At 36.4% G+C, this 24,900-nt stretch overlaps 2 protein-coding genes across 3 annotated transcripts; both read right to left on the bottom strand.

Moving 5' to 3' along the window:
• Window positions 1–836: 836 nt before the first annotated feature.
• LOC128218138 (uncharacterized) lies at window positions 837–16,960 on the bottom strand. Of its 2 annotated transcripts, none has more exons than XM_052925693.1 (8): window positions 16,768–16,958; window positions 15,912–16,092; window positions 14,297–14,406; window positions 12,694–12,816; window positions 9,907–10,101; window positions 5,531–5,643; window positions 4,393–4,516; window positions 837–2,093 (listed from the first exon to the last, which is right to left on the bottom strand). In XM_052925693.1, the coding sequence occupies exons 1-8, from the start codon at window positions 16,835–16,837 to the stop codon at window positions 1,960–1,962; spliced, it is 1,050 nt and encodes a 349-aa protein (XP_052781653.1). In that variant the 5' UTR covers window positions 16,838–16,958; the 3' UTR covers window positions 837–1,959. The 2 variants fall into 2 exon arrangements, with proteins under 2 accessions (XP_052781653.1, XP_052781654.1); XM_052925694.1 differs by lacking the exon at window positions 837–2,093 and adding an exon at window positions 2,940–3,064 and having other exon boundaries at window positions 16,768–16,960.
• A 2,222-nt stretch (window positions 16,961–19,182) lies between these two features.
• LOC128216028 (N-acetylneuraminate lyase-like) lies at window positions 19,183–24,700 on the bottom strand. The gene is made up of 6 exons (XM_052922622.1): window positions 24,559–24,700; window positions 23,640–23,732; window positions 22,627–22,772; window positions 20,975–21,100; window positions 20,404–20,443; window positions 19,183–19,946 (listed from the first exon to the last, which is right to left on the bottom strand). Exons 1-6 carry the CDS (start codon window positions 24,698–24,700, stop codon window positions 19,780–19,782), a joined length of 714 nt encoding a protein of 237 aa, XP_052778582.1. The 3' UTR covers window positions 19,183–19,779.
• Between the last annotated feature and the right edge of the window lie 200 nt (window positions 24,701–24,900).

Here is a 24,900-nt window from a genome sequence, read left to right on the forward strand (position 1 = left end):
TTTAGTTTCTATTGTAATATAAGCTAATGGAGTGCTTGTTGTCTAAGAAACTTCAAGATAAAAGTGTTGTTTTTTTTCAAGGCAATTTGTTTAATCTTTCCAGGAGGCAAATCTTTTAACTGGAACCTAATAAACATATAACCAGTTTGGATTGCTCATTACTGAATACGAACCAGATGCTTCCAATGACAAATACGTACGCACATGTAGCTTCGGGAAAATAGCATGCACAAAAGTAACCTTGGCCGTTACTCACTCACTATTAAAGTTACTCACATGAAACGAAGCGACAACATGCACATGTGTTTATGTCTGGAAACTCTGGCCTAGATAACTGTTTATGCTCCATTTATTTCTGACAAAGGTTATGGTGAACTTAGTCATAACCCAATAACCATTTAAATTATTCAAATGAAACTTAGTATACATTTTAGAAGTAACAATATTCTCAGTTATAACAAAGTTCAATACTCTCGCTTATATAATGACTGATATATGTTTGAATCTTCTTTGGACATAATATGAATAATATTCCGAATATTCACATGCAAATGAGTACACATGTTACATGTGCCATTAGATAAATGTGTAGCATGACAAATAACTCTAACATAATTGAATGTTAAATTTGCTATAGTCCTTGAAAGACAAGTTCGCTATACCCCTTGCTAGACGAGCGTTGGCAATTACTTGTCGTGCTCTTACTTTGCATGGTACAGGACTGGTGTTGAACATATATTAGTCAGCATTTTAGATGAGTCATTCAAGTCATTGCAAACAAAAACAATATATATGGCGTTTGCATACGATTAAGAAGTAAACGATTAACATTTTATTTCATTTTGACATTGTATGTATTGTTATGTAGGAAAGTGTAAGCACTACAATGTAGTGCTATGACAATTTAAGAGACAATCTTTCATACAATGCGGACAGTCCTGAAATGATTGTTGGTTTTTGAACAGCAGCTCATTTTCGCGGGGTCTGGTGAGCAATATTATTATTATATTGCTCACCTCCGTATGATCAGATTGTGTATCCTCAAAGGCAAGAGGACAGTTGTCTCACGGTAGTTGTTTGTGATTCACTTTTTGGGATATGTTTGAGCAGTATCAGCATTTTCTCCCTTCTTTAGACAGGTCCAGTATAGTGATCATTGCCAATTGCTGGCCTCCTAACATTCAAGCCATTTACTTTGGTGGAAGTCTTGAAAGTACGGAATATTGAGACCACACCATGATCTATAATGTGTACAGTTTAGATCAGCAGATCAAAGGTCAAAGTCACGACATAATACTATGCTTGTGCTGAAAATGATGTGTCGACAGTTAAGTCATTTCATATTGTCAATATACCTCATCAACTCTATAGCAACATTTAGAACAGGTTTATAACTAAACATACTGCCCGTAAACGTTTCGGGTTGTTAGTTTAAAGGGACTGTGTCACAGATTGGCACCAAAAACAGTTTTTTTCTGTAACGAATCTCAGGACAATTATCTAATAGAATGTGTTACGCTTTGATATCATAATTGTTAAAAAAGTACCAAAATGGAAAAAAAACACACAATAGGTCGGAGATCGGGTTTGAACCCGCGTCGCCAAAATTGAAGTCCAGCGTCTTTCTCACTGAGCTACAAAGGCTTATTCTTATCGGGTGACACACCTATCTCGGTAATATCACGTGATAACGCCGACTAGCCAATCATGCACAAGGAATGAATTCTACCTTGTAGACATACCCAGTAATCTTTTTAATGGAAAATACGAAATAACTGCTGAACTTAATATATATGCAAAAAGCTACAGAAACATGCTCAGTAGCAAAAAGTTTAAACATAAACCCGGTTTAGTGGCAATGGGCAACGCCAAAGACATAGAACACAAATTCACAAACAAGAAATATATATATATGAATCCGTGGAAACAGTAACGATGGTTTAATATGTGGTATGATTGCTAAAACAAAATGGGAATAAAACAATAAACACAAAGTCCAAAGAAAATCGTGTGCAAGAAAGCAAACATCCCCTTTCCAGAAGATACCGTGCTTGGTGTGGTCGACAATGGAACCATTGTTTGCTTACATGTTTCTGAAAATAAAAAAAAGTTTTTGTATGCAAATCAAGTAGTCATAAAATCATAAGTAGTATAAAAAATCATATATGAATACAAAATTCATAGTACAGTCTAAAAACAGGAATTGTTTCTAAGTACAAAAAATGTTAAAAATACTATTTAAGTAAAAGATAAAGTTCATGTAATCGTGTTTATTGTATGGTATTATGTTTAATAAATGCAGCTTAAACATCGAAATCCAAACGTTACACTATAAAATCGAAATGGAATATTGCTAAAATGCGATAAATAAGATAAAGTTTTAAACGGGGAAGTTACATATTACACAAAATTACACTCTAGAGATAAACAAATTAAAAAGAAAACCTTTTCTAGAAAATCTTACTGGGCAGTTGCCTAATTCCGGATCAATTTTGAAGTTTTCTTAAAATACTGTCGGAATTAATGAACATAAGTACATGAAATTTTGATATAGTAATGTTGGGACCGATACTAACCAAAATGGAAAAAAGAATTAAACAAAACAAAATTAATTATAATATGATATTCAGAACGAAATGAGGACATGAACGACGTCCGAAAACATGCATTCAGAGCCTAAATATTCGGATTTTTTAAAAGAACACAGTTAACATCATCAAATCAATATACAAATATTTAAATGCTATTTAAATATAAATCATGCATTAAATTTTATCCTTCTCCGAAGTATTCGTATGTGTATTTTCGGCCTATCCGAACTACTAATATGTCTGAATTTGCAAAAGTACGAATCTGCTTCATTTTTGCTTCGTTTTCATATCAAATGCTGCACAACACAAAAACAATGGCATCGTCAATTTATTTACTTTATATGTATTTGGCATTGTATTTCCTGATTGACGATAAGTCATAAACTTCGTGTAGTAGGTCTAGTGTTAAAGACAACCCTGTCGAACCTCAATATAAAAGCTCGCGCTGTGTGACGTCATCCCCCAATATCGTTCTTAAAAAAGAAATAGATTTTCGGTATCCATATCGAAACTAAACACACAATTATAGAGACACTATCCCCACATTCAATGCCTATTTGAAATACTTAACTCTCAGACAAAACAATGTCAGATTGCTGAAGGACATATTGTAGTACAAAAAGATAGATATGATTCACAAACTCTTTCAAGAGTTTGTGAATCATATCTATCTTTTTGTACTACAATATTGACAAGTTCGTGAAAAATCTTGTGTTGTTAATGTTTAATAGTTAATGTTCAAAACCTGTTTGTAATTGCTTACAACGCAAAATGTTATATCATGTTATGTATCTAGTCATATGTTAACCAGGTATATATAGTATGTATGTTAAACATGATACACCCTAGCCTCTAGTTTAATGTTTATGTATATATATATATACATGTTTAAATTCATTATATGATGTTCAAATGAGATATCTTATTAAGATAATTTACGATACATTTTCTTGTAATTTACGGGACAATTTTTTAAATCAAATAGAAATTGATTGTTTATTGACAACATAATCCATGTTTAACATGTTAAAATGAAATGATTTGATGTATCAAAAAAGCTACTGATATGATTTAAACATGTTTGTTTGATTTACTATTGTTATGTTACAGTTAGAATTTCAAATTAAAATTAGAAAAATAGAATAAACGAGTTCGTTTTTTTGCCAATTTCATCAAAATACACAATAAATAAACATAAAGTATTTTGATTCATTTCAGAATATATATCTAGTTTCAGAATTTGACACAAAATGACACTCATTTAATAAGTAACAGTGGTTTACTTTGTATTTGTTTTTTGAAGGTGTGACTCGAAAATTACTGCAAGAAACTCGACAGTGGCTACCTAAAAATGGCTATATATTTAGTTTCAGAACACTTGTACTCATAAAATTTTGCCAAATGATCGGATATATACTTATTATCATTGCAAGCAATACAGATAATGTAAATACTGTTGTTGAAATTTTGACATTTTGCTGTATGCTATTGTCACCTTTAAGTGAGACTGAATCTTAAATGGAATGTATTGAAAGTATAATTTTAAAATTAATCCTCGATTCGATTGCATCCAGAACCAAAACGCATATTATTAGTATAGAAGAATACTTTTTACTTAACAAAACCATACAGGAAAAGCATGCGCGCGCGTGCGCGTGTGTGTTTTGATTTTCAAAAAAATAGGAAACAGCATTGATGTGTTCTGATTTCTGCTATTGAAAGTGTTTGTTATTTAGGTATCATTATATAAGTTATCTATGTTCAAATTCAATGAGAAAAAAAAAGAAATAAGATCACTCACCATTAGCCGACAATTCGAGCCTGAACCCGGATGTTGGGACGGCGGACGCAGTTTGACCGGAAGCACACAGGGACGGGGATACACTGGCGGACGTTTTAGTGTCGTTGTTTAGGTTGTCAATCACCTAGATGGGTGAAGCAAGAATTTAGTACCTATTGCATAACAACACTACATATCTAATATACAGTTTTACATATTTTAAATAACTTTATCAAAATGTTTTTTTCTTTTTTTTCTTGATGACGTTTTCTAAGACTTCCATGGTCGATCCACAGGAGTTTCTATCGAACTTTTTTAACTCTATATGTATTTTCTATACATACTATTTTTTAATTGAACAATGTGATTCTTTTCAAACAAAATATAGAATGAAGACAAGTAAGAAAGAACTTATGAGAGAATTTGAGTTCGCGCAAAAAATAAAATATAGAACGCCGAAATGCAACGAGACAAGTTTTTTTATATGGGCAGTCAGAAAGTATAGCTAATTAATTTCTTGTTTGAGTAAGGACTAAGTAGCAGCCTAAAGTAATTTTGCAGAAACCATTTTTCAATTTGTTGTTACAGTGACCTTGCCTTAAACCTGGCCCCCTCTAAAGCAAAACCGTACTCTTCACATAAGCCTCCTTCACATTTTTTTTATTTACTTTCATTACTACCCATCAATGCTAGCTTAGTTTATTTCTTAGCTTTCTCTTCACGTTCTATCTACATTTCATATTTCATTTATATCCATCAATTCTTACTTAAGTTATTGGGCGAAAACTATTTTTCTATTCAGTAATAGTGACCTTGACCTTGACCGTAACCCCATCCCCCTCAAAAGCAATCCCAAGCTAGCTCTTCATATAAGCTACATACATAACAGCTTTCATTAGTATCCATCCATTCTAACTTAAAGTTTTGGACAGAAAACCATTTTCCCATTTTAAATTACAGTGACCTTGACCTGCCCCTCTCAAAAGCAATTCCAAGTTGGCTCTTTACATGCGCTACATACACACCTACTTTTATCACAAATAGTCTATGGAATATATGGCTAACCATTGGTTTCCGCCCAATAACTTAAGCTAGCATTTGCCCTAGGGTTTTTTCATGTCATATAAATGCAACATTAGCTAGCAAATGTATGTCTTACCATACAAAAGAAGGGTGATGTTGCACCACTGTCTTTATTGTACAACATCAGAATGATGTTATTCCCGTCCGTACTTGTATTAAAGCTGAATAAACAGCCCAGCTGACCATCCGCTGAAAAAAAAGAAAAACAAGGATGAAGTAAACTTACAGACATGTTATCAAAGTCATTGCAATTATTATATTTTATTGTAGCTACAGAGATACAGTTGTTCACGCAGTTCGAACAGATCCGCGTAAGGTTTGTTTTTGCTAAACTAGTATTAGAGCCGGTGATTAACTTAGTTGATAAAGGAGAACTACATGTTGTAATAAACTCAAACATTTAATATTGTTCAACATTTGTGAAACGAATTATTAACTAATCAAAGATAAATTATATGGTGTACTCTTGGTGGTACGAAGTTACGATAAAGTGGGGACATTCGTTTTGGAGGATACCGGAATAAACATTCGGAGCTCCTCGACCATTTTTATCGAAAACAACCTCGGATGTATTTGGACGGTTTACATACTCAAAAAGTGGTACGTTTAAGTCCGCTGCAAGTAGATCGCGTTGTAATTTTAGCAGTTAAACTTTGTGACATTACTCTTGGGAATCTTTATTATGTTTGTAATACTACACTTCACTGGCAATCAATTAAAACTTAGATCGATAAATACAACTCTAAAACACTACATTTAATTCATGATATAATTAAAACAAGAGGGCCATGATGGCCCTAAATCGCTCACCTGAGTAAAAGAGTTTAACCTTTGTTATTAATATAGCTTGTTTCTCAAAGAATATTGAACAAGAGCTGTCAAAGTATGTGACAAATGCCCCCCAATGTGACATTGATCTATGAACAAGTACATAAAAAGTTGATCTTGCCTTTATGTGTCAAATACATATTGCAAGTTATATTAAATTGCCTCTGAGCATAGAAAAAAACAACCAATCATACTAAATGACAGCCAACACTCTTTATGTCCTCATATTCAGCATTCCATTGTGAATAAACACTTAGTGTATCTTTCACCTTAGAGGTAGGGACATGGGTCTTGCACACGACACGTTGTCTTGGTATGTCGAAAACATATGGCAAGTCATATTAAAATCTGTCCATATAAGAGTAAGTCACAGCGCGGACACGACAGCCTATATTTTCCTTCAGGTTGCCATGGCAACCAGAGTTCTGCATGGAATTAATTTTTTTGAACAATTTTGAAAAAGCACCAACCAAGGATCATTCCTATGAAGTTTCATCAAAATTGTCCAAGCGATTTAGGAGAAGAAGATGATTGTAACCAATTGTTGACACTTTTCCTTTAGGTTGCCATGTCAACCAGAGTTCTACATGGAATTAATTTCTTTGAACAATTTTGAAAAAACACCAACCAAGGATCATTCCTATGATGTTTCATCAAAATTGTCAAAGCGGTTTAGGAGAAGAAGATGATTATAACCAATTGTTGACATTTTCCTTTAGGTTGCCATGGCAACCGGGCCAAACAAAATTATGTGAACAAATTTAAGAGAGGTCCATGCAAGGACACTCCAAACCAAATTTGCTGAATATCTATCAAGGGGTTCATGCGAAGAAAATGTTAAGTTTTTTTTACTAATTCTAGCTCTGGTGGCCCTTAAAAGGGGCCAAACAAAATTATTTGAATAGACCTGACAGAGGCCCATGCTAGGATGCTTCAGACTTGAAGATCCATCAAGCAGTTAATAAGATCAAGTTGTTTAAAGGTTTTTCTATTTTTTGCTCTGGTGACCCCTAAATGGGGCCAAACAAAACCATTTGAACAAAGTTGAGAGAGGACCATGTAAGGATGCTACATATCAAGTATGGAGTCATTCTGACCTTTACTTTCAGAGGAAAAGATATTTAAGTGACAAGACAAGATTTTATAAGTTTTCATCATATACATATATAAGAAAACCCATGACCGCCCGGGTGGGGCCATTTTTTGACCCCAGGGCCAAAGATTGAACAATATTGGTACAAGTCAACTAGATGATATATCATGCCAAATATCTAAGCTCTTGTCACTACTTGATTTTACGTGTGTATCTATATATGTATATTTGTTATTAATTGTTGTATGTGGCCCATATTGAAAATTGGTATGTGTACTAAATATGTTATCCAGTTTAAATTAAGACGTTACTTGTCTTTGTGAGTTCGGAGAAGATTTTTTTTAGTTTTCACTATAACACATATAGAGAAAACCCATCAGCCCCGGGGTGTGGCCAATTTTGACCCCAGGGCCATAATTTGAACAATCTTTGTAGAGGTCCACTAGACGAGGAATCATGCCAAATATCTAAGCTCTAAGCCACTAAGTTCAGAGGAGATGATTTTTGAAGTTTTCACTATAAACATATAGAGAAAACCCATGACCCCCGAAGGGGGTGGGGCCAATTTTGACCCCAAGGCCATAATTTGAACAATCTTTGTAGAGGTCCACTAGACGAGAAATCATGCCAAATATCTAAGCTCTAGTCCAAGTAAGTTCAGAGGAGAAGATTTTTGAAGTTTTAACTGTAAACATATAGAGAATACCTTAACCCCCCTGGGCGGGGCCAATTTTGACCCCAAGGCCATAATTTGAACAATCTTTGTAGAGGTCCACTAGACGATGAATCAAGCCAAATATCAAAGCTCCAAGCAACTAAGTTCAGAGGAGAATTTTGATTTTTTTCAATATAAACATATAGAGAAAACCCATGAACACCCAGGGGCGGGGCCAATTTTGACCACAGGGCCATAATTTGAACAATCTTTGTAGAGGTCCACCAGACGATGAATCATGCCAAATATCTAAGCTCTAGTCCAAGTAAGTTCAAAGGAGAAGATTTTTGAAGTTTTCACTACAAACATATAGAGAAAACCCATGAACACCCAGGGGCGGGGCCAATTTTGACCCCAAGGCCATAATTTGAACAATCTTTGTAGAGGTCCACTAGACGATGAATCATGCCAAATATCTAAGCTCTAGTCCAAGTAAGTTAAGAGAGGAAGATTTTTGAAGTTTTAACTATAAACATATCAAGTATACCCATGACCCCCCGGAGCGGGGCCAATTTTGACCCCAAGGCCATAATTTGAACAATCTTTGTAGAGGTCCACCAGACGATGAATCATGCCAAATATCTAAGCTCTAGTCCAAGTAAGTTCAAAGGAGAAGATTTTTGAAGTTTTCACTACAAACATATAGAGAAAACCCATGACCCCCCGGGGCGGGGCCAATTTTGACCCCAAGGCTATAATTTGAACAATCTTTGTAAAGGTCCACCAGACAATGAATCATGCCAAATATCTAAGCTCTAGTCCAAGTAAGTTCAGAGGAGAAGATTTTTGAAGTTTTAACTATAAACATATAGAGCATACCCATGACCCACCGGGGCGGGGCCAATTTTGACCCCAGGGCCATAATTTGAACAAACTTTGTAGAGGTCCACTAGACGATGAATCATGACAAATATCTAAGCTCTAGTCCAAGTAAGTTCAGAGGAGAAGATTTTTGAAGTTTTAACTATAAACATATAGAGCATACCCATGACCCCCCGGGGCGGGGCCAATTTTGACCCCAGGGCCATAATTTGAACAAACTCTATAGAGGTCCACTAGACGATGAATCATGACAAATATCTAAGCTCTAGGCCAAGTAAGTTCAGAGGAGAAGATTTTTTAAGTTTTCACTATAAACATATAGAGAAAACCCATGACCCCCCAGGGCGGGGCCAATTTTGACCCAAGGGCCATAATTTGAACAATCTTGGTAGAGGACCATTTGGTGATCCTACCTACCATATATCAACGGCCTAAGCCTTGTGGTTTGGGAGAAGAAGATTTTTAAAGTTTTTCCTTTCCATTGCCCTGGCAATCAGAGTTCTGCATGGAATTCAATTCTTTGAACAATTTTCAAAGGGGACCACCCAAGGAACATTCCTGTGAAGTTTGGATGAAATTGGCTAAGTGGTTTATGAGGAGATGTCGTTTAAAGTAAAAGTTTACGGACGGACGGACGGACGACGGACGGACGCCGGACAAATTGTGATCACAAAAGCTCACCTTGTCACTATGTGACAGGTGAGCTAAAAATAGGAACTACTTCAACTGATGTACCGGCATACATCCGAGGTTGTTTTCGATAAAAATGGCCGAGGAGTTCCGAATGCGGAGTAAACAGAGGTAACCTACTCGACCGTCTGTTGAACACATATCAAAATCACAAACACCCGAGCCGATAGTTTGATGATTTAACCCGTCCGGGATGCCTTACTATAAAAAAGTGTACAAGCTACTGCCATAACAACCGATTAAAATCTGTATTTAAATGCACATCAATTTTGTTAAAAACAACAATAAGAACCAACGCACGTACTCGTCGAAAAAGGGTTTGCCGTACAGTCGGAAGTGGTATTGACTTGGAGCTTGGTTTTGTTTTGGTCCTCACATGATGCTATGAACCCTGTGTAGTTTGACGAACAGTCCACTGTGCTAGAACTTGTGATGTAGTTGAAAAAGTAGTACCCGAGGAGCGGGTCCGGGCATTGGTCATCTCCAGTTGTTTCTGTACCTATAACCGAGAAACTAGATTGTTAATAACCTTGTTGTTCAGCATGTGCGTCATAAATGCTACGTCGGAAGGCAACATTTTGCTCCGAATGAAAAATTAAAACAAAGAAAAACACACAGGTTCACCCATTCTCTCTCATAAAAGGCTCGAACACTTAATCTGGGACAGCATCTCTACACACTACCACCCACCTCCTCTGATGTATGGCTTGAACGCTTTATCAAGGATCGCCTCACTACACACGTTCACCCACCTCCTCTGATGTTAGGTTTGAATATTGTGTCCAGGACCGCCTCTCTACACACGTTCACCCACCTCCTCTGATGTTAGGTTTAAATACTGTGTTTAGGACCGCCTCTCTACACACGTTCACCACCTCCTCTGATGGTAGGTTTGAATATTGTGTCTAGGACCGCCTCTCTACACACTATCACCCACCCCCTCTGATATAAGGTTTAAATACTGTGTCAAGGACCGCCTCTCTACACACGTTCACCCACCTCCTCTAATAAAAGGTTTAAATACTGTGTCTAGGACCGCCTCTCTACACACTTTTACCCACCTCCTCTGATGTAAGTTTTGAATATTGTGTCTAAAACCGCCTCTCTACACACTTTTCACCCACCTCCTCTGATGTTAGGTTTGAATACTGACTCTAGGACCGCCTCTTTACACACGTTAACCCACCTCCTCTGATGTTAGGTTTGAATACTGACTCTAGGACCGCCTCTTTACACACGTTAACCCACCTCCTCTGATGTTAGGTTTGAATATTGTGTCTAGGACCGCCTCTCTACACACTATCACCCACCCCCTCTGATGTAAGGTGTAAATACCTCTCTACATACGTTCACCCACCTCCTCTGTTGTAAGGTTTAAATACTGTGTCTAGGACCGCCTCTCTACACACCTTCACCCACCTCCTCTGATGTAAGGTTTAAATACTGTGTCTAGGACCGCCTCTCTACACACTTTCACCCACCTCCTCTGATGTAAGGTTTAAATACTGTGTCTAGGACCGCCTCTCTACACACTTTCACCCACCTCCTCTGATGTTAGGTTTGAATACTGACTCTAGGACCGCCTCTTTACACACGTTAACCCACCTCCTCTGATGTTAGGTTTGAATACTGACTCTAGGACCGCCTCTTTACACACGTTAACCCACCTCCTCTGATGTTAGGTTTGAATACTGACTCTAGGACCGCCTCTTTACACACGTTAACCAACCTCCTCTGATGTTAGGTTTGAATACTGACTCTAGAACCGCATCTTTACACACGTTAACCCACCTCCTCTGATGTTAGGTTTGAATACTGACTCTAGGACCGCCTCTTTACACACGTTAACCCACCTCCTCTGATGTTAGGTTTGAATACTGACTCTAGGACCGCCTCTTTACACACGTTAACCCACCTCCTCTGATGTTAGGTTTGAATACTGACTCTAGGACCGCCTCTTTACACACGTTAACCCACCTCCTCTGATGTAAGGTTTGAATACTGACTCTAGGACGGCCTCTTTACACACGTTCACCCACCTCCTCTGATGTAAGGTTTAAATACTGTGTCTAGGACCGCCTCTTTACACACGTTAACCCACCTCCTCTGATGTTAGGTTTGAATACTGACTCTAGGACCGCCTCTTTACACACGTTAACCCACCTCCTCTGATGTTAGGTTTGAATACTGACTTTAGGACCGCCTCTTTACACACGCACACACTCACCCACCTCCTCTGGTATTAGGTTTGAATACTGACTCTAGGACCGCCTCTCTACACACACTCACCCACCTCCTCTGATGTTAGGTTTGAATACTGTGTCTAGGACCGCCTCTCTACACACTTTCACCCACCTCCTCTGATGTTAGGTACGGTGTCTAGGACCGCCTCTCTACACTCTTTCACCCACCTCCTCTGGTATTAGATTTGAATACTGTGTCTAGGACCGCCTCTCTACACTCTTTCACCCACCTCCTCTGATGTTAGGTTTGAATACTGACTCTAGGACCGCTTCACTACACACACTCACCCACCTCCTCTGATGTAAGGTACGGTGTCTAGGACCGCCTCTCTACACACACTCACCCACCTCCTCTGATGTTAGGTTTGAATACTGTGTCTAGGACCGCCTCTTTACACACACTCACCCACCTCCTCTGGTGTTAGGTTTGAATACTGTGTCTAGGACCGCCTCTTTACACACGCTCACCAACCTCCTCTGGTATTAGGTTTGAATACTGTGTCTAAGACCGCCTCTCTTCACACACTCACCCACCTCCTCTGATGTTAGGTTTGAATACTGACTTTAGGACCGCCTCTTTACACACGCACACACTCACCCACCTCCTCTGGTATTAGGTTTGAATACTGACTCTAGGACCGCCTCTCTACACTCACTCACCCACCTCCTCTGATGTTAGGTTTGAATATTGTGTCTATGACCGCCTCTCCACACACTCACCCACCTCCGCTGATGTTAGGTTTGAATACTGTGTCTAGGACCGCCTCTCTACACACTTTCACCCACCTCCTCTGATGTTAGGTTTGAATACTTTATCTAGGACCGCCTCTCTACACACGCTCACCTACCATTACGGATGAAAGGCTCGAACAATTCGTCTGGGACCGCCTCTGTACAAACGTTCACAGCCGCGATGGTGTCAGTCACCTTGTACCCGTGTATCCGTTGGCCAGAATAATAATCTTCTTCCACTGTAAAATTAAAGTACAAAGACAAATAGAAGTTTCAATACCATTAAAAAGACATGAAATCGGAGGTAATGAAAATATCACATAAACAATAAAATACTACAGATCTTCACTTCTGAATATGAAACAGTTTATACTGAAGTTAACACCAAAATATTGGTCTTTTTTACATACAATGTATATGGGTTTTCTATGCTTTTGTGCGTGACGTTTGTGGACACATATATAAAACACAACAGAATATCTCCAAGATTAGAAAGTGCTTTACTTTTCTTTATAGCGAAATTGACGTCGCTATCAAGAAACAATATATCCTTTAAAGCTGCACTCTCACAGATTGAACCTTTTGAAAACTTTTTTCATTTTTTGTCTTGGAACGAGCCAATTTTTACGAAAAACCATGGAAACCAGTTATATAAGACTGCTGAAAAAATTTAGATCGCATATTTTTATATTTAAGTTAAAAAATATGATGTTTTATGCATTTTTCTTAAACCGTAAGTAACGGTTTAAGCCATAAAACATTAATTTTCGAATGGAAATATGAAAATCTCCGATCTGATTTTTTTCAGCAAACTTATATCATTGGTTTGCAGATATTTATGCAAAAATTGCTCTTTCCAAGACAAAAAAATAAAAAAAGTTGTAAAAATGGTATATCTGTGAGAGTGAAGCTTTAAACACATGTATCACTATTTCAATAACTTTTGATGTGACGTCATAATTGAAGCGCGTTCAAAAAGTGCAAGCTACATATATATCGAAATTGTATTTAAATAGCGCTGTAAATCCTACAAAAAATTGTTATGAATATAAACAAAATATCACATTTGCGGTCATACAGTATAGATAAAATTCATAATTGATGCATGTTTTTAGAAAACATTGTTTAATTCTATAGATACAGTAAGCAATAAGCCATTGCATTACATTAATTTGACCTTAGGCACAGTGATTTGATGGGAATGGACTCCTGTTTTGGTGTCATTTGACCTGTACAAAATTTAGTGACATTTCACCTAAAATATGTTTTTCTTCAGATTTATTAAAGGGGTCACTCCTAACAACTATCTAGCATAAAATAACTATGAATTACTGTACTTAACAATGTCAGAAAATCTCGAAAGGAGTGACCCCTTTGATAAATCTGAAGAATTTTTTTATTATAGGTTAAATGCCACTAAATTATGTACAGGTCAAATGACATCAAAGCAGGAGTTCATTCCCATCAAATCGCAGTATTCATAGGTCATGTTGACCTATTTCATATATGTATTGTTAAGTACATGTATATTTCTTTAAACAAACTTTTTTCTTCTTCTATGAACTTTATCCAACTCGTTACGATTACTAGCAAAATTTCGCCGTGGCTCGATTTTATCAAATTTAAAAAAAAGACTTGTTTAACAAATTCTTTATGAAAATAACCACGCATGTAAATTCTTCTAAATATTATTTAATAAAGGAACGAGAGAGGTCATACGTGAATTAAAGTAGACGTAATATGCGTCTGCCCTGGCTTCCACGACACGCAGACACATCCAGGAAGCATAGATGTCACTCAGAGCAAAAGGCTTAAAAGTGGTCGTTGATCTGGAAAATATAAGCATGGATGCCCGTTTCATAAATCTGAATGTTCTGTAAGGGTAATAGTTTGATATCAATAAATGCTCAATCAAGCATACCGTCAACGTAGCTCACACATAGATTGGTAAAAATGCTTACACTCTTAACTATCATTAGGTATTGGTATACACGCAAATTGCTTAATAGTAACGCTGCAGTGTGTTCAGTAGGGCGAGAGTTTACTTTACGCAAGAAAACCGTTTTGTTTTGAATCCATATAGCAAAGAAAGGCATGCAATTCAAGCGGGGAACCAAGGTTCATCATGTTGAGCCCAAAACAACTTAATGGCAACATGAATTTTTTCATAGTCAGTCAAATAAAGTACAGAATGTTGAACAGTACAGAGCAGAACAGTGCATAACATATTAATTATGCACCAGTCAATTGTACCCCCCCCCCCCCCCCAGGTCAGGGGAATAGCGGGGACTTTGACTTTCGGTCCAGCAAACCCCGGGTAAAATCACCGCCATGCGGGGACGACCTGATGGTCAAATCCCCGCCAAATGACCCCGCACCACAGGGTGCCTAGGTAAGGCCCATTCCCCGCTATATTTTGTGCGAAGACAAAACCACCGCATTCACCCGGCACTGCGAGGCCACCTGAATGGGAAAAACACGGCCCATTTCCTCGGCTATCCCCGGTATACCCCCGGACCTGGGGGGCCCGTGGTTACAATTGACAAGTGCATTACAAACTCATAGTCATACAAGCACATATACAAACGAAAACATGGCATGTGACAGAACTATAATTCTTATAAATTGAATTTCTTAAACACGCAAAAGACACACATGGCAAGTAGGGAAAAATTCCATTTGTTTCATTTAAAATGGTGTTGTAAATGAAAAGTTATCTTTGATTTAAGTCTTCATTTTAGGCATTTTTTGCCTTCCGACGTACTATATATGACGTAATTAATCACGTGGTACACACACACTATACACGTACCAGCCATAATTCACCAGGAGCTATGAAGGTTTCCAAAACTTGGACATGAATGACAAGTTATTAAGAATGATGTTTCAAACTTGGGCTTAAATTACATAATTGTTAACATGAGTATCTCAAACTTGGCCATATATTACGTAATTTTAAACATAAGTTTCTCAAACTTGGTAATAAATTACATAATTGTTAACATAAGTTTCCCAAACTTAGCCATACATTACATAAGTTGCATATTCGGTATATAAGATTTTAATTCTTGGACATGCATACATAGCGCTGTTTAAAAAATGAATAATATTAACATACTTTTTTCGGATTAGGTCAGGGTCATTGTTTAATATTGATCTTATCCTTATCCTAAGACAAGCTTCAGTGATTCCACTCAGCCTATTGGTTAGCTAAATATACCGGCCAATCAAAAAACTTAAACTCTTATCTTAAATTTAAGTTCCATCTAAGTTGCTTATTGAATACAGCCCCAGAAATAACTTTTGAAACCAGTGCAAAAAAAAACGTTCATACTTGACAACGAAGACCGATTCTCCATTGTATGTATCATTTTCTATACACTCAAACTCGTTCGCGATGCTTGCATAAGCCGCAAGTGTCGTATCCACGGTGATATGCGTGGAGTTGACCGTCCATCTACCCTGGCTGGAGGTAATCCATACTCCAGAAAAACCATCCGGAAAAGGACAAGAAGCTGGAATGAATGGGGAAGGAGAGCTGTCATTACAATTATACGAGCTTAAAAAGGATGAAAAGCGGAGAATTTGGCTAAGCGGAGAAATCTTCTCGGAACAACATCGTGCAGACGTCACGACTTGGGATTTGTACATTGAAAGCTGCACTCTCACAGATTTACCATTTCTACAACTTTTTTTTATTTTTTGTCTTGGAAAGAGCATTTTTTTTGCGTAAATATCTGCAAACCAATGATATAAGACTGCTGACAAAATATCAGATCGTAGATGTTCATATTTCGGTTCTAAAATTAATGTTTTATGGCTTAAACCGTTACTAACGGTTTATGATAAATGCATAAAACATAAATTTTCGAACTTAAATATAAAAATTTGCGATCTTATTTTTTGTCAGCTGTCTTATATAGCTGGTTTCCATCGATTTTCGCAAAGATTCGCTCGTTACAAGACAAAACAAGTTGTCAAAACGCTCAATCTGTGAGAGTGCAGCTTTAATATGGTTTATCAACAACGAATGTGATCTCTTAAAGTCGGCTTAAATCTGGTGCGGCAAAATGACATCGTAATCTTGAAATACTGCTAAAAACGGTTTAAAGTCAGAATTAATTATCAATTTCATTTTTTTATTTATATAAAATGGTATGTAAATGCGAATAAAAACATGTACAACTTACTTGAAAAATGCAGTAGTCCAAACAATATAAAATGTCTCATCCTAAGAGGCGAAGAATGTATCATTATCATTTCCTATAATTTAGAGCTACTTGTCTGGTAACGTTTTAATAATTTAACACAATTATGAATAGGTCCGCCATGTTTTGTTTGCGAGTGAAAATAAATATTGTCACTAGGACTACTAAGGCAACCGAAGGGACTCAATTTTCTCTGTTTCCATAAAACAAATTTAAAACGGTTAACATCAAAGGAACTGATGTAAATACTGCTTCTTCTGAAGCAAACTATTGTAAAATTAGAATCACATGATGTTAAAAAGAGAGAGTTAAAACTTTAATTTCCCTTTTGAAACCTCAAAATTTTGGGCTTTAAATATTGGGTATATTGTATTTCGGTGGTCTAATTATGAAATTCGGCATTGAATATAAACTAGTTGTAGCATTGAGCGGGACTTCACAATTCACCGCCTCAAGACAATAGACCAACTATTATTTACATATCGAGGGGTGAAAGCGAAAAGGTTCTATCTGCTTCTTTATTTAATGTCACTTAGAACCTTTTCGCATTCACCCCTCGATATATAAGTTATTTCATTGATTTGTTATATCATGAAGGAATTTCAAAAACAGTTCAACATTTTGAAGTTGATTGTCTGTGTAGGCTTCCTATTCAGACAAACTACACATTCACTGGTACGTCTGAAAGACAGCATGGCGATTATGTTTTATTATTTTGAATGTTTTTCTCAGAAATGGAATGAAACTTGAAACATTTGGATAAGGCCTAGAATTTTTTTTGTTTGGTTAGGGTAACATCCTTTTCAAAAATAGGTAGGGTAGGTAGGCTTTATTTATTTTTTATTTTTTTATTAGGTTTATATAAGAATGTCATTTTTTATCCAAGCGGAATGGTGTAAAAGCTATCTTCTTGTCTCCCTTTGTAGTGCACCCTTCTTATCGCCATATGTAGTACACCCCATTTCTAGTCTCCTTTTGTAGTAAACACCCTTCTAGTCTCCCTTTGTAGTGCACCCTTTTTGTCTCCCTCTGTAGTGAACACCCTTCTTAGATATATATAGTCTCCCTGTGTAGTAAACCCTTCTAGTCTCTCTTTGTAATAAACCATTTTCTAGTCTCCCTTTTTAGTAAAAACGCTTATAGTCTCCCTTAGTAGTGCACCCTTCTTGTCTCCCTTTGTAGTGCACCTATCTAGTCTCCCTTTGAAGTACACCCTTCTTGTCTCCCTTTGTAGTACACCCTTTCAGTATTCCGGTGGTGTACACCCTTCTAGTCTTCCTTTGTAGTGCACACTTCTAGTATCCCTGTGTAGTACACCCTTCTAGTCTTCCTGTGTAGTGAACACCCTTCTAGTCTCCCTGTGTAGTACACCCTACTAGCCTCCCTGTGTAATACTAAGTACCCCCTTCTAGTCTTCCTGCGTTGTACACCCTTCTAGTCTGTCTTTGTAGTGCACCCTTCTAATCTCCCCTTCTTGTTTCCCTGTGTTGTAAAAACCCTTCTAGTCTCCCTTTGAAATACACTTTTCTAGTCTCCCTTTGTAGTGCACCCTTCTATTCTTCTTTTGTAGTACACCCTTCTAGTCTCCCTTTGAAGAACATCCTTCTAGTCTCCCTGTGTAGTTAACACCCTTCTAGTCTCCCTATTTCAGTGAACACAATGATCAATTTATCATTGTATATATCAATGTTCTGTTCTGTGTTCTAAGATAATGAATACACGCATTTTTGTTGCTGAATCGGACTATTAGTATCTTCCATGGCCGAGAGTATAAGATAGGTTCATCCCGACCAGAGTGTAGGTTGTTTTGCGGAAACGAGGTTTCACGATAGATGCTTTTTTCTCCCACTTCAATTAAGTAAAAATGTACTTTTTTGTGCGTAGTGAAAATAAATGCGTATGCATTGCCAACTTTGGAGAAATCGGCTGAAGCGAAAGTGCCTATAGGGTTATATAGTAAAAAATATGGTTAAAGAGTTTCCACGAATTAGTCTTTTAATACGTGCAGTGATTCAGGTTATGTTAATAGTCAAATCGGTCTTTAAATAGTTCTGAGAGTGAAGCATTATTTCTTGAAAGATTCGTTAAAACTTTTTATGGTGACATTTGAAGCGAGAAATAATTAATAAGCATTCTAAATATTGCAACAAGACAAGGTTTCTATGTTGCTACAGACGACAGTCTTTAACAAGGGAGGTAATTATAACAATGTGATGACCATTAAAAAGGATTTCCATACGGGTACTTGTTTTATCTTTGCCCGTGGGCAAGATAAAAATTTCTAGCATGGTTGATTTTTTTATCTACTTATCTGAGGTGGGAGAAATGTTATTTTTATACAAGCTAAACATTTATAGAAAAGTAACCCACTAAAGCTTCAATAACAACTAGACAATATTTAAGTTAAACGTTTTATTACCAAAAATCCATGGCAGATATATCTTTATGGTGCATAAAGCATCAATAATCAAACACCACACGAGATTCAAATACTCAGCAAAATACGTTGAAGCATTTAGTACATATATCTAAAGCACATTTATACATTAATGAAGCAATATTTAATCAAATTGATATTTAGGTTATTATCTAATACTTCAATTAATACCACAATTTATACTTAATACTTAATCAAAACATCATTCTTTATTGTGTAATACTTCAATGAACTCAATACTTAATCAAAAGCTTAAATGGTATACTTCATTTCAACATAATATATATCGAGAAACAAATTATTTTCTTGATTAACATATGTGACCGTCATTGATTGTAATTATTTAGTTGATTTCCTTTTATCTTCCTCACACATTCCTCACATACTCCCTTCATTTTCTTGCCCTCACATTTTATAGAATGCAACATTAAAAAGCATGTTCTGGTATAAGGCTTTATACACGGCAGTTTGTCTGAATTCGTGTTCATTTTATCAACTTGATCCATTGCCCATGATAACAAAAAAATTTCTGGAACAAATGTTTAACTAAATAGTTTTCACATTCCTTTCACAGTGCTTTCCTTAATAAATCCGCCAGCAACAAGGTCTGCTTTCATCAGCTGCATGTCACGTGATTCCATGGTTGGCAACGGTAACCTAGGACCTCCGACCTTGACACCGGATATCAGTTCAAACATCGCCTTGGCACTAGTGATGCCTCCGCCTGAAAAAAGGTTATCAAAACACTTTTTACGTGAAAGTTTCAACAAAATTGAATATTTAGCTATTAGATAAGGAGTTATTACTAAATGAACTTGTAAGACGTAAAATATCTCTTTTGTTTACACAAACCCGAATTTAAACCTATTTTGTTCATCCCCACCCAACACATTTTTTTTTAGTTTTGATCGAGATGTGAATTTTTAGCAATTACATAAATAAACGAATTTATTTGAGTGAATATGTTTAAATTTGATCATTTAAATCTTTCTACAATAGTCAATAGTAATAACCCTGATAGAGGTCGATTTGGTGCAAAATGTCTGCCCCCCCCCCCTCCCCTCCCCCCTCCGAAAACCCCCACTCTTTTCTTCATGAAATGTTAGTAGATAAAAAAATATACACGACATAACCATTATATATTATATCGGCAAAGACTCGAGCGGTCTGAAAGGACTTACCATATTTATTTTGAATGTTTTTTAACTGCAGGGCTTTCACCTGCAATCAGAAACAAACGGTGCAGATATTACAAAAAAACAACAACAACATGTACTAGTATACTAATGGGTGGGGTATATAAGCTTATTTATACTCGCACACGGGCAAGGCCCATTCGGCGATTGCTCCGATAATGCCGTTAGTCATTTTAGGTTTTTGTAGCATAGTGCACAAGCTGACCGTAACCCTGGTTCAAGCTCTTTAACGGGCCCAGTGTATAGCACTAAATCGATAAACTGTATTTAACATAAATATGAACAAACAGATGGAATAGAGGGCTAGCTGCGCCCTGAAATATTTAACATTTATTCAATATACTTAAAATATACTTAAATATTTCACATTCTATTGAAAAGTAGATCTTCAATGTATGTTAAATATTTCACATTCAATGATCGATTTACCTTGTTTGATTTCAACTTTGATGTATGCTTTATTTGATTTTATCAAAAAGGCACAAATAACTCTTTTATTTAAGAGCCTTAAAATGGATTTTATGTTATGTTCGCATTTTGAATATAACTTCACTACCTGTGCAGCTTGGGCGGATTTTAAATCACCCTTGGCGACGGAATATTTTACATCGCGGAAGAACTGGCCCATGTACGCCGAAGTGATGCAATCAGGGATGCCAAGACTGAGGGATGGTAAGAACAGCTGAAAGAGCATAAAATCCATATATTGCATATTATTATACAACTGACAAACGTGTTTTAAGAATAAAATATAATTTCCATCATTTCTGACATCACATTTGGTTATTACAGGAAGCAAAATAAATCTCGATTCAGATAGGATTATCGCTTTAAGTTTAAGTTATCGCGTTATTTTTATATTAATTTTAACAAAATATAACACAGGCTAAGGGGGAAAATGGTACACTATACTCGATTACTGAGCGATATGTTGAGCAATTTATATTTTTTCAAAAATCGTGGGCATATGCTCGGAATGTCTAAATATTGTTTGTTAATAACCAAATGTGACGTCACAAACCACGTTGTATGTCCACACTGAAAATAGCTTTATCAATAAATGATTGGATATCCGCATTGGAACATTCAGAGAAACACGGAGTTTACGAGTTCACTCAAGTTAATTAATCACCACGAGGATACCATGGAAAAATACATATCTCTTCGATATTACAGTAAGAAATATTGGTTTTACAGCATCTGCATTACGAATGAAAAACATATATTCTTCATTTGGATATCAATCTTGGGCTGGTATTCAATATTCAACGTAAGTTGATCTTACGGTAATACATCATTTACTTCAATCACTATAAAGGTCAGTTATTTACAAGAAAAACTGTGATACAAAGTATCACAGCGGGCCCACAAACATATCTACCATGTAAATATTTTGAATTTGGTGATGGCTGATGTCGAGTCAAGGCTATGAAGAAATTCAAAGAGACCTATTTTGGTAAAACATTAGTCTATGCACAACTACAGTTTATATTAAACACTTCTTCCAGGTTTCAGTACAACTATAAGTTTTACAAGGGACAAAGTTTTGTGACAGACAGACAGCACTAAATCAATATGTCTCTTGCTTACTCGGAAAAAGACATAAACAACTCAAACTATTTTCTTAACCTAAAGCATACCGCCAACAACAGAGATCTTTATCCGATAATGATACCTTTAAAAGGCAATAAAAAGCGGTCATGTCATAATGAGATTAGTCATCTGATAACATCACGGTAGCACATAATCCGATATCGAAGTGGTACCGGGTGATACCGGATACCGGCTTTTAGCACCACCCGCCAGAAACGTTGCGAAAATCAAAAACTCGCGCGCTTTTGTCAAACGTACGAAAGACAACTCTGTAAAAAAATAGACTGTGTCAACATTATTAATGTCAAAAGTAACACCGTTTATTTAATGACGAGACAATCATTATGGTAAGAACGACAACTCATGTATTCAAGGGAAAAATTGACTGTGTCTACATTTTCAGCTCAAAAGTACTTGATTTTTTTAGGAAAAAGAGACACATATTTTCAACCAAGTTCTTAAGTCGCCATAAACCTTTTACTCACCACGTCTTAAATATAGCGGCCCGCACCGCTGCAGCGGCCCGTAATAACCAGTACTCCGATAAACAAAATCGTTCTTATATCAAATAAAGACCTATAATGAATATCAGCCCTTATGCAATCCACATCATACCGTTTCAGTTCCATAAAATATTTTATATTTTCTGTTGCAGGCCAGAGTGCAGTTGAGCGCTGAGTTAAGGTCAGCTGTGGTGTGCTTTAAGCCGTAAAACGTTGGAATTCTATCGTCTACCATGTTCAACAGCTTTGAGATATTCACTGCAGAGAGAAAGAATGAAGCAGTGATAATGATTATAATTATCTTCCATGGCCGAGAGTGCAAGATAGGTTCATTCCGACCCGAGCGTAGGGTGTTTTGCGGAAACGAGGTTTACCGAGTTTCCACAAAACACCATGCGCGAGGGTCGGGATGAACCTATCTTACACGAGCGGCTATGGTAGATGCTTTTTCTCCCACCTCAGTTAAACAAAATTAAGTAAAAATGTATCTTTTTTGCTGGAACTCTTTTGTGCTTAGTGAAAATAATTGCGTACGGATATGCGATAATTCGTGGTTGTCATGGATATTCGCGCAGTGATACAGAGTATGTAAATGGTCTGATCGGTCTTTAAATAGTTCTTAGAAGAGTGAAGCATTATTTCTTGAAAGGTGCGTTAAAACTGTTTTCTGGTGACATTTGAAACGAGAAATAATTAACTAGCGTTCTAAATATTGCCACAAGACAAGGTTTCCATGATGCGCTACAGACGACAGTCTTCAACAAGGGAGGTAACTACAATTGGTGACCATTAAAAGAAGTTCCATACGGGCATTTTATCTTCGCCCGTGGGCAAGATAAGAATTTCTAGCATGGTTTAATTAATGGATATACTTTTCTGAGGAGGGAGAAATCAATATCTTTATATATGCATACGCATATCCATTTCATGTAGTTTTACTGTTTAAGTAATTTGGCTCCTCTAGGCAATAAAACCAGCCGTAGCAATCCACGTAAACATATCAATCTAATCGCTAATTGACCGACATACATACTCTAAAATATAAGTTTTTAATAAAAAAAATTGACTTTATTTAGCAGTGTCTTGAGAATAGCCGCTTAAAGGTCAAATACTTAAATGTCCTACTGTATACGCCTGAGGCGACGTCATATTCATAGTAGAGAAATGGTGTGTTAGGTGCAGCTGCTGCCACCTCGGCCAGATAGTCAGCCAGGAGCTCTGAAACATTGGAGAAGTATTTATTGGAGGTCTGAAACATTGGAGAAGTATTTATTGGAGATCTGAAACATTGGAAAATCATTTATTGGGGCTCTTAAACATAAGAGAATAATTTATTGGAGCTATGAAACATTGGAGAATAATCTATTGGAGCTATAAAACATTAGAGAACAATTTATTGGAGGTCTGAAACATTGGAGAATCATTTATTGGAGCTATGAAACATTGGATAATCATTTAGTGGAGCTCTAAAACATTAGAGAATAATTTATTGGAGCTATGAAACATTGGAGAACAATTTATTGGAGCTATGAAACACTGGTGAAGAATTTATTGGAGCTAGCAACATTGGAGAAGAGAAGTATTTATTGGAGCTCTGAAACAATGGAAAATGTGTTGTCTAATACGTACATCGAAAACAAGAATAGTACAACGTTTTCAAAACATATATTTTGAAAGGAGTGTATAGTCTGTCTTCTTTGCTTTGTGACTTTGTGTGTGTCTCGTTAATTGTAAATAAGGACTTTGCTGTATGCCTATACACACAGTCTTCCTAAATTATGATAATAAGCAAGACAAAAATTACAGGAATTACAGTTCGATAAACCTACTAGTTTCCATTGACGGCTTGACAAATGATTTGAAAAAATGAAAAGGCTAACACCGTAGTAAAATATATTTTCTTTAATACACATTTGTTTATAAGTACGATTTCAGAAATCATTTTAATAAAATATAATAATTGGAATGCGTTATATCTTCCCTTTAACCACTCTCTTATAGATATACAAACATACATATAAAGACTGCATAATTGAAGCACTACCTTCTGACGGCGGCTTATGGTAGGTAGGAGGTAGTGCGGAGATACCGTCAACTCCGAGACTTTCAGCATGACGCGCCTGCGGATTGAAGCAATCTATTCTTGAGCCGGGTACAAAACAAGATGGCCGACAGACGGTACCCATTTACTGCTTTTATGTTTAACATACCACACTGATGCTCTAATACATTGAACAATATGTAAGCACATTACATTATCAATTTATATATATATATATATTCAATTGCATTTGAATGAAAATGTGTGTGTATATATATATATATATATATATATATATATATATATATATATATATATATATATATATATATATATATATATATA

Source organism: Mya arenaria, chromosome 14 (genome assembly GCF_026914265.1).
Source record: "Mya arenaria isolate MELC-2E11 chromosome 14, ASM2691426v1".
Taxonomy (NCBI): domain Eukaryota; kingdom Metazoa; phylum Mollusca; class Bivalvia; order Myida; family Myidae; genus Mya; species Mya arenaria.

Bases quoted from the DNA above. Each gene is read 5' to 3' on its own strand.
- LOC128218138 (XM_052925693.1), bottom strand. From the start codon at position 16,837: ATGATAATGATACATTCTTCGCCTCTTAGGATGAGACATTTTATATTG. The intron at 14,407-15,911 runs GTATGAACGTTT...TATATTTTCCAG, and splicing joins GAATCGGTCTTCGTTGTCAA to ATCAACGACCACTTTTAAGC. The intron at 12,817-14,296 runs GTATGACCTCTC...TTAATTTTACAG, and splicing joins TTACGTCTACTTTAATTCAC to TGGAAGAAGATTATTATTCT.
- LOC128216028 (XM_052922622.1), bottom strand. From the start codon at position 24,700: ATGGGTACCGTCTGTCGGCCATCTTGTTTTGTACCCGGCTCAAGAATA. The intron at 21,101-22,626 runs GTATGATGTGGA...ATGCTCTTTCAG, and splicing joins TATTTTATGGAACTGAAACG to CTGTTCTTACCATCCCTCAG. The intron at 19,947-20,403 runs GTAAGTCCTTTC...ACCTTTTTTCAG, and splicing joins AAACATTCAAAATAAATATG to GCGGAGGCATCACTAGTGCC.